The sequence below is a fragment of the Oryza brachyantha genome, chromosome 7, assembly GCF_000231095.2.
Source record: "Oryza brachyantha chromosome 7, ObraRS2, whole genome shotgun sequence".
In the NCBI taxonomy this organism is placed as follows: domain Eukaryota; kingdom Viridiplantae; phylum Streptophyta; class Magnoliopsida; order Poales; family Poaceae; genus Oryza; species Oryza brachyantha.
In genome coordinates this window covers 6,550,254-6,560,943 of record NC_023169.2, presented here as the reverse complement: position 1 = coordinate 6,560,943, position 10,690 = coordinate 6,550,254, and the positions used below count along the sequence as shown (strand labels likewise).

The window sequence follows — 10,690 nt, the reverse complement described above, 5'->3', positions numbered from 1 at the left end:
ACTAAACCCCACTTGTTCAATTTATGTTGATTCAATATATCATTTTTAATTCGCAAATTCAGTTGCTTGTTCATTTTATTCTTGCTCGTTCTCGATTGCTTACTAGGACAAATACCCTCGTGGTTAGGCTGATCAGGCATCTGTCAAGTTCGATGACGAGCTAGTGTACCAATTGCTAAGACACAATATCCCAAGATAGTTGTAGTCAGATTGCACAATATCATTCCATCCTATCGACTTATTATTCTCATCGAAAGATCGGGACACCCTCACATGTGGTTTCAGAGCTCGCGTTGCTGGGTGAGAGATTTTTTGTTTCATAATAATGATGGGCTTAATTGTTCTGGGCAGGACCTTTGAATCATTAACGTCAAGTCTTCGTAATAAACCTATACATACCTTTTGTAAGATCGAGACTCTAGCTTCTCATCATTAATCACCTCTATACCGACACCCTGAATTGTAGAGTTTTGGTGTCCTGATTTCCTAATTCAGGATACCAAATTTGCTTCCCTCTATATCACGCAAAACCGGATCTGGCTAATCTGTTGCAAAAAGAACTTGGAGCAACGAACACATGCCACATTATAGGTTACAGACATCTGAGCTAGAACAAAATCATGGCAGTCCAATGCCCCTTTGTAAGAGTTTGGACGTTACACCAGTTGTACATTGTAGGCCTCAGCTTCTGAGAGAAAGAACCTGTGTCTGCAATATTTGGTTATCTTCCAACAACCGGTCATATTCTAGCAGAAGCTCCTCAGATTGCTTCTGTAGGGCATTGACATGCGCTTCGGCCTCCAATCTCCGCCTTTCATGCTCTTCTGACTCAAACTTTAGCTTCTTCATCTTTTCACTAAGGGTGGCTAATTCCCCACGAAGCTTCTTAATTTCCTTGGAGTTATCTTCCTTGCCTTGGAGCTCATTTTGTAGTTTCTCAACCTCTTCCCTGGAGGTGTTTGCGGTTTTCTTGAGTATGGTCAGCTTCCGGTGGTAGTGGTGCAACCGGTCAATGACAAATGCGAGGAATAGTATGTACCCTGGAACAAGAAGTAAACCATCAATCTCATCCCAAGTCACTAATAGCGAATCAAATGAAGAAAAAATATGTGCAGCACGGTTAAAATATCCAGTGTACCCAGATAGCTAACAGTTTCCTGATTATTCTAGTCAAATGCAAAGTCTATACACTAGAGATACTCCTAGCCTCCTGGTTTTTCTTACCTTTTGAGTATAGAATAAATTTTGTGGGAAAAAAAGAGGGTAAAAAACTGGTCTGTAGATAAGAAACATGTTTATCAGACAAAATATGTATGCTCAGAAACCATGTTACTGAACAAAAGAACCAAATTTGCTTGTGTACTACTGCATTATGTATCCTATTATCAGTACTTCTTTAAAGGGTGACACCAGAGAATATTATTCACAGACTACAAGTATTTGTAGTTCTATCAGTTATAATGGTTCTCAGAGTATATAATTTACAGAATGCAGCGCCTCTTCACGGTGAATGTCATTATATCTAAATATCTATTTAACCATATCAGGCATTTTTCCCCAATCCACATTACTGCTTGTGATTTCCAAGGGAAAAAGCACTACTACCATCAACAGATACAATTGAAAGCATATAAGTTTAAAGGTTAATAACTTGATATGAATGGCTGATGCAGGATTTCTAGCCTCAGGTGGTTTCAATCCTCAAATATGAATTTAGCTGGTTACCAAGCTGCCCACACTCAGTCACTATCTGTCTAGTTGAACGAAGAAAATAAATTCAGATCTTGTTGGCAAGGATTATTGTCAGACACCAGGTACCCACCGCAGAACAGGATCTGAAATAGACTAGATAAAAAGGATTTCCTTGACAAACTCTATCTAGACATAATATCTTGATCTGGTTCTATAATTTGAACCTCGTGTTGAAAGAGTGTCTTGAGTGACTATAAATGGTATGGTTAGAACCAAATTGCACAAAATCTTGAATAGCATTATACAATTCAAAGCATAATATAAATTTACATTTTTTTAGATAATGGAAATGTATTATACATTCGCAGCCATGTCATTAGACAGCCAGCCAACAATACAGTTTCACATAACAGTACTGCTTTGGTATTTGTGCATCTTAGAAGAGCATCAAAGCTGCTCATAATTTAACCAGTATGTCTGTAGACCCTATATCAATTAGAAATATTAACTACTGTCCTTGTTTATTTTAGCGCGAGCATTTTTAGTTTATTGCTCTAGAAGCTAACTTCAGTAGCCTGTTCCCTAAATTTCTTAGATGAAAATCTTAACTGCGAGGAACAATGCATAAGCAAATCTAGGTATTGCATAATCAACAAGATGACTAAAAGTCATTGTTTACTAGAATAGTCACAAGTATTATGCCAAAAGAACATTAAAACCATACTAAGCGGCCCACTTTGACCAAGTTCAATTTTTTTGATACCTTAAGGATACGTTTGGTTTATAGACGAGGTGGGTTGGGTTGGCTCCATTCCTATATTTTAGGATGGGTTGGTTTCATTTTTCTATTTGGTTGGATAGATGGATTGAACTCTATTTTTTGTTTGGTGGAAGAGATAAAATGGGATGGGTTGGACCTGTTTTTTGTTTGGTTGAAGGGATGAGATGGGATAAATGTTACCACTCATATCCAAAATAAAATATTAAATACTAGGATTAATATATGAATAACCTAAAGTAATTGAATGTATATTTATACAAGTAATATATTTTAAATAAATTTAATAAATAAAATGGGCACCCCTCTGTGCGTCGTGGTCGTCCTAGGACGGATCCGTCTCACCGTTTTGGTGGGATGAGTTGGATCTGGATTAAGGAGGAATATTCCTCTCCTCGATCCAACCTATTCCACCCAACCAACCAATCAGGATCAGGGAACCAAACACATCCTAAGTCATCAGTCCTATGGTATGGACGCATACTAGTTATCTCATCAAAATAGACATAGTGATATACCAATTTGAATAACTAGCATGCTAGTTTGTTACAACACCAAAGTTCTTAGTTGATGCCAGGAGAGTGGAGTTTCCCAGAGAGTACTGCATGTATGTAAGTGCAACTCAATATTTGTGAGTTTGGTCATCGGATGAACAGTAAAAATTGCATCAGTTCTAAGACTTCCTAAAGTAGAAAGTAAGACAAGCAACATACATATTTATTTCATGAAATGTTAGTTTGCTAAAGCATACATTTCCTGCATCTGAAACGTTGTGTTCCTGAATGAATATGCATATAAGAAATTAGGAATAGACCCAAAAGCTTCTTTTTCACTAGAAACTGCCAAAGTATAGAGCAGGTGAGTTCAAATTGTGACCAGAAGTTCTGACCTTGAGCATGTTGAGACCTATGTTTCAGTTCCTTAGTAATAGATCTTTCTGATTGAAGGTTACAAGTGCAGGGCATGTTGGAGTCTTGTTAACTGGAGCTATTGAAACCTAGTGCTGTGATGCTTCATTAAGATGGCATGTATTTAGACAATATTTTTCTGATTTAAAAAACAGATAAATAAGTCATGGCATTTGATAGCAGATGGCTTGAATCGGTTCTTTCGAAACGACGGTTTTAATCTTGAAGATGCAACACACACCACACAATAGCATCAAAGATGAGCAAAACAAGTCCTCCCTCTTGGAGACTGATTGCTAAAACTCAAAGCAGCACCCAGTTTCTCAGCTAAGCACACTACAAAACAGGAGCTACTACTTGCTCATAACATAGCCAATCCCATTTAGACGCAAGAAGAGTACTTATGTGTTCATCTGGTGACCAAGCAAAGCAAGTTGCTACCACTAGTAACTTAGTAAGCAATCAATCATATAATAATAACCTGAAACCACCACTGTACCTATTCTTAACACGTTGACCAGGCAGATCTAGATGCAATTAAAAAACACATATCTATTCTAAACGAATTCAGACTAGTAACAAGCAGCGAAGCAGAGATACCCAACAAACATTCTGCCAGATGATGAACTGCTGTCTTAATTATCAAGAAATTAACCAGCCCCTAAACCCCAGGCCTAAACCACCCCCCCAATTGCCACCACCTACAGCACAAGTGGAGGGCACAAGAATGGCGAGATGTGGCATACCGATGAGGGAGGCCTCGAGGAGGTGCGTCCGCCAGAGCACCTGGTCCATGGGGCTGACGGTGCCGAGCTTGGCGCCGCGGTTCTGGATCCTGAGGATGCTGGTGACGCTGGACATGAAGATGACGAGCAGCGTGCATGCGAGCGTCTTCACCGCGGCGGGGCCCTTGCCGTCCTTGGCCTGCTCGACGCCCCGCATCGCCAGCTCCCGCAGCGGCCCGATCTTCACCATCAGCAGCAGCGCCGCCGCGCCCTCCGCGAACAGCACCAGGAACAGCAGCTGAATCATTCCCCCTTCCTCTCCGCCCACCCCGCCCCACCGGCGCTTGAAATCTTGGAGAAGTGGAGACTCCTTCCTTCCAAGGATCTCCCACCAAATTGGTCGCTCGCCGCGATTCTTGCGGCAAGAAGATGTGCAGAGGCTATGCCGTCCTGGTGGAGGAAGAATTGAAGCAGCAATCAGAATCAGAAAGATTGTGGGCAGAAAGATTCAGGAAAAGAGGGATATCTTTTTCGACTAAAAAAACTGGAACAAACGGGGGAAGAAATTAAAGCGCATGGAGTGCCCAACCAACCAACCTTTTGACGAGATGATTAGGCGGGGCTCAGCACGCGAAGAACACCAATCGAGCGAATCTGTGGGGAGGAGAGGGGAGAGGTGGAGGGCGGCGAAGAGAAGGTGAGAGGGTGGGGGATGAAGCAAAGCTTTCGCTTGGCTCAGTAGTTTACAATGAGAGCACAAAGTTCTTGCTTTTTTTTTTTTCTAACCGAATGTCTGCGAAGGATAAAAACATAATATGTTATTTTTAAAATAAAAAGAAAAAAATTATGAAATATGTGATCATCTTTCTTATATAGAAAATATCCATATCAATTTGACTTTATGTAGATATCCATCTAGATTTGATTAATTTTTAATATTACGAAATTAAGGTGGTAAATTATAAAAATACAATTGGAGTACCATAGAGGCTTTATAATACTAGCAAATTACCCGTCCGTTGCACCGATATTTTAGATTTTAAAAATATCATTAAGTGAGAGTAGTTGATCTTTGGTTATTTTTTCTAAAAAACTGAATACAAATAAAAAAAGAAGGCATTATAAAATTTAAAAACATATATCAATAAAAGTGAACAAGTAAAATGGGTAGTAAAATGGAACACATGGGTGGGTTCTACTAGTGGGGTTCACTCTCTTTTCTCTCTTTCTTCTCTTTTTCTCTCTCTTCTCCTTCTCTCTTTTCTTTTTCTCTCCCATAGCTGCATTTGCTCTCTTTCTCTTCTCTTTCTTCTTCCTCTCTATCTCTGTCTTTTCTCTTTCTCACAGGGAGCGCCTGGCAGGGGGAGATGGGGCGCAGCCGGCCGGAAGGGGGCACCGGCAGGAGAGAGGTGGTGGCGTAGCCGACGGGAAAGGGTGGCGCTAGCGGAGGCAGGCGGTGGCCGAGGGTGGCGCCGGGCCAGGGCAGTGGTGGCGAGGAAGTGCCAGGAGGAGGGACGGTGGCCGGGGGTAAGTAGAGTAAGTAGGGTGTAGCTATGAGGTCGTACAACCGCCTCCAGACATTGATCCAATTAACAGATGAGTAGCTCGTAAGCGGTAGACTTCATTGATAAAGAATCTGAAGGTAAAGTACATTGTAGCCCTCGACTGGTCTCTCGTGGGTAATGCCGCTCGGCGAGGACAGTCGATGGTTGAAAAGAAAAAAATACGAAAAATCGACTATGTGTAAAAGGGACGTAGCTATTCGATGTTCCATCTTTAGTCGGGATGAGCCGGGCCGAGTGACCTCGGCTATGATGTATGGCCCTTCCCAGATGGCAAAGAGCTTGTGTCTGTCTTTTATGGTCTGCACTTTGCGTAGGACCTGATCACCGACCAGGAACGCCCATCCACGAACGTTTTAGTTGTGGTATCGGTGTAATCCTTGCAGGTACCGTGCTGACTAGATAGTTGCAATATCTTGGGATTCTTCCAGCCTGTTTAGGTTGTCTGCTCTTGCCTGGTCCACCATAGACTTATTGTAGTAGAGTCGTGCTTGATTTCGGTGGGTAGAACCGCTTTTGCTCCGTAGATCAAGAAGAAAGGCAAACTGACCTGTTGCCCAACTGACGGATGTACGGAGTGCCTAGAGTGCTAGAGGCAGTTCTTGCACGCATCGTTCGGCATAAGGCTACAGTTGATCAAAGACTCTGGCTTTGATTCCCTGAATAATCATTCCGTTAGCCCTCTCGACTTGTCCGCTACTCTTGGGTGTGCTACTGATGCATAATATATCTTGATTCCTCGTTCCTCCTAGAAATCATAAAAAACACTAGAGATAAACTGTCTACCATTGTCCGTGATGATACGGTTCGTGATGCCAAAACGGTAGATAATATTCTGTATGAAGTCTCTCGCATGCGCCGAGTCAATTGTGGCGACTGGCCTAGCTTCTATCTACTTGGTGAATTAGTCGATGGTAGTGAATAGGTGGGTGAAACTCCATGGGGCTCGCTTGAAGGGCCCGACAATGTCAAGTCCCCAAACAGCGAACGACCATGAGATTGGGATCGTTTGCATCTCTTGAGCCAGCACATGTGTCTGCCTTGTGAAGAATTGGCACCCTTCGCATTTTCTGACTAGCTCTGGTGCATCCGAGATGGTGGTTGGCCAGAAAAACCCTGCCTGTACACTTTCCCGACTAGCGTCTTGGCGAAGGCGTGGTTGCCGCAGAGGCCTGAGTGGACCGATTGTAGGATTTTCTTGCCTTCGTCCACGAGTACGCAACGCATGAAGATTCGAGTCATGCTCTGATGTAGGAGATCACCGTCCGACATGAGGTAGCAGTAGCTTCATCGTTTGACGCGCTCGGCTTCCACTCTTTCGGCCAGGAGTTCTTCCTCTATTAGGAATTTTATGAACGGTGTTCTCTAGTCTTCCGTGAAGATAGCGACCATGCGGTCGCTGGGGCCGAGTTCCTCGGTTGGCCTACTATCTTCCCCTTCATCGGTTTTATCACTCAGATTTGGCTCGGGCTTGGCCTTTTTCTTGACTGTCGGCTCCATAAGATGCTCCACGAATATGTTAGTCGGTACCTGTAGGCGTTTGGACCCGAGGTTGGCTAATTCGTCTGTGGCTTCGTTGTTGTGTCGTAAGACAAGAACTAGCTCGAGTCCATTGAATTTGTTTTCTAGCTTGCGCACCTCCTATCGATAGGCTTGCATGTTTTCGTCAATGCAGGTCCACTCGTTCATGACCTGCTTGACTACGAGCTGGGAATCTCCACGAACAAGCTGCCGTCTAATCCCATGGGATATTGCCAACCGGAGCCCTTGGAGGAGTGCTTCGTACTCGGCGATGCTGTGTGATGCCGGGAAGTGGATTGGAAGCACGTATTTGAATTTTTCGCTGCGAGGCGATATGAGCACTACTCCAGCCCCAGCCCCTGACATATGGAGGGATCCATCGAAGTACATTGTTGAGTGGGGTAGTTCCTCCAGCGCGGTCTCCGTTGTAAGTCAGCCAGTGCTTGTGACTTGATTGTGGCGCGGGGCTTGAAGGTGATGTCGTATGACATCATCTCCAGTGCCCACTTTGCAATGCGGCCCTGTACCTCCTTGTAGTTTAGGATGTCGCCAAGTGGGTACGACGTGATAACTGAGACCAGATGAGCTTGGAAGTAGTGGACTAGTGTTAACACCAAAATTTGGTAAATTTCCTTATTGGATTCGGATAAGGAAAGGTGCAATCACCGATAGAAATTTTATCCGAAAGAGTTCGAATTCAACAGGAATCGTGAAGACCAAAGCATGGTGGCATAAATTTATCTATTAATTAGAGTTAGTTAGGATTTTTGTTTTATCTCTAAGAGAGTTAGAGTCCGATCATGACTTGTTTGTTTTCTTTTTATCTATTAGAAATCGTGTCGTATTCAATAGGAATTAGAAGTAGAGTCCAAATAGAGTTTGTTATTTCTTTTTATCTATTAGGAGTCGTGTGTCGTGTCCGACACGGACTGGCATCTACCCGAGCGTATAAATATATATGCCCGGAGTCATTGTAAATGATCTACCTATCAATTAGATCAACTACTTTCGGCACATCGCCACCCTCTTTACCGAGGTTTTAGGACCGGTGGAACTTGGCACCTGACGCGGGGCTGCATCGTATCGATCTTCAGCAAGAGGGGTAAGTCCTATGTTCCGCCATCCAAGGTAATCATATCGACTAGATTAGAGTTGTCTTGGTTCAGTTCGATCTTCTAATCTGGTTGTGTGATTGCTAGTTACCGTATCAGTTTTAGCTTGAGTTACTTCGGTATCTTGAGTTGATCTGGTCAACTACTTTGGGTGATCTACGTTGGTTTGATATTCGCTATTTGACATATTCAATCTAATACTGTCTCGGTTCGGTCCAATCTAGTAGTTTGTGTTTGTCAGATGGTTTATATCAGATCAATGTCTTTTGCTCATTGTTTTATCGGAGTACCAGCCGATAAGTTATCAGTCATCGGTTCATTAGCTTGATAGCAACCTAGATATGTTTAGTACCTATCCTGACATTGCTAGGCGTAATCTTGAACTGTCTCGATTGGGTCCGATCTTCTATGATTATTCTTAGCAATGTAGGCTAGATATTTTATAGATCCTGGTCGTTTGTCGGTCGTTTATAGTCATGATCTTTGCCGGTCTGCATGCTTGTCATATTTACATCAATAGAGTAGTTGATTGCCTTACTGAATTATTTGTGCACCAATCGACTTGATTTATTTAGATCTGTAGCTATTTATGTTGCATCGGCTTATGAGGATTGCATGCTAATTGGTTTTGGTCAATCGTAACACATGATTCATTGCTCATTTAATTATCCAAGTATATCTTTATCGAATCCTTAGCTGATCCTAGCTCTCAATAGCCGATTGTTCAGGTTATCGACTAAGTGTCGCTACATCAACATCCGATCGGCTGGATTTTTAGTTACCTATCGGCTCGGTAGCCGATCGACTTGTTTCACTGTTTATCTTGTCAGTTGCAGGATAAAACTGACTGGCACGCCCGCACACCTTCTAAGAATTCAGGTTCTGCACTAGAGCATTCTGAGAAATGACTCCTAGACCTTCGTGTGTGACACGTCAGCGGTCAACTTTTGACGTCAACAACTAGCTTCCTTATCATGATCAGGACGCCGTAAAGTAGCTTCTAGACTTGGGGATATTTCAACTTGGATTCCTCGAGTACTTCGTTGACAAAGTAGACCGGACATTGTATCGTTTGAATGTGCTCTTCCTCTTCACGTTCAACCACTAGAACCATAATGACGACTTGTTCGGTGGCTGAGACGTAAAGGAGTAGCTCACATGGGTTTGGCGAAGCTAGTACGGGTGGAGAGGTCAAGTATTTTTTGAAGTCGTCGAAGGCTTGTTGGGCTTCAGGGGTCCAAGTGAATTGGTCGGTCTTCTTCAACAGTTTGGAGAAGGGCATTCCACATATGCCGAGTCGTGAAACGAATTGGCTGAGGATGGCCATGCACCCGACCAGCTTTTGGATGTGCCAGATCTCGCTCGGTGGCTTCATGTTGAGTATGGCCGGGACCTTCTCTGGGTTTTGCCTCGATGCTTCGTTGGGAGACGACAAAACCGAGAAGCATTTCGGAGGGAACGACGAACACACACTTTTCAGGATTTAACTTCATCATGTATCGTCGAAGGTTATTGAAGGTTTCCTGTAGATCGTCTAAGAGATCGCCCTTCTTCCTTGACTTGATGACCACATCGTCGACGTACGCTTTCACATTGCGCCCGATCTGATCGTGGAGGCAGCCTCGAATCATTCGTTGATAGGTTGCTCCTATGTTTTTTAGACGAACGGCATAGTGATATAACAGTACGCGTCAAATAGTGTAATGAAGGCGGTTTTCATTTGATCCGACTTCCTTAGGCCGATCTGGTGATAGTCCGAGTAGCAATTGAGGAAGTTGAGGAGTTCGCAGCCAGCCGTCGAGTCTACAACTTGGTCGATGCACGGAAGACCAAACGGATCTTTAGGACATGCCTTTTTGAGGTCCGTGTAATTCACACACATTCGCCACTTGTTGTTTTTTCTTTCTGAACAAGATCGGATTTGCCAACTAGTCGGGGTACTTGACTTCTTTGATGAAGCCGGCCATGAGCAGCTTTGTCAGCTCCTCCTTGATCGCGTCTTTCCTATCCTATGCGAAGCATCGAAGTCATTGTTTGATCGGCTTAGTGTCGTTTAACATTCAAGGAGTGCTCAATCACTTCCCTAGGAACCCCTAGCATGTCAGATGGTTTCCAAGCAAAAATATCTTTATTATCTTGTAGGAAAGTGATGAGCATGAGTTCCTATTTAGGATCTAATTTTGTTTCTATGAATGTAAACTTGGAGTGGTCGGCTGGGTCAAGAGGGATTTGCTTCTTCTCGTTGGAGGAGATCTTGGCCGTCTTTTTGAACGGCAAGTCTTCATCCTCCGGCTTCCGAGTTGAGTCTTCGTGTATCTGCTCTTGGCTGGCCTTCTCCTCGGCATGTTGGGCGATATCATAGGTTTTGGCTTCGCAGCTGAAGGCCTGCTTG

The 10,690-nt window shown here is 43.3% G+C and overlaps 1 protein-coding gene across 1 annotated transcript; it reads right to left on the bottom strand.

Annotated features, from left to right (window-relative positions):
- Window positions 1–326: 326 nt before the first annotated feature.
- Window positions 327–4,847, bottom strand: LOC102709662 (B-cell receptor-associated protein 31-like). The gene is made up of 3 exons (XM_006657557.2): window positions 4,701–4,847; window positions 4,125–4,553; window positions 327–1,040 (listed from the first exon to the last, which is right to left on the bottom strand). Exons 2-3 carry the CDS (start codon window positions 4,408–4,410, stop codon window positions 682–684), a joined length of 645 nt encoding a protein of 214 aa, XP_006657620.1. The 5' UTR covers window positions 4,411–4,553; window positions 4,701–4,847; the 3' UTR covers window positions 327–681.
- Window positions 4,848–10,690: the final 5,843 nt, after the last annotated feature.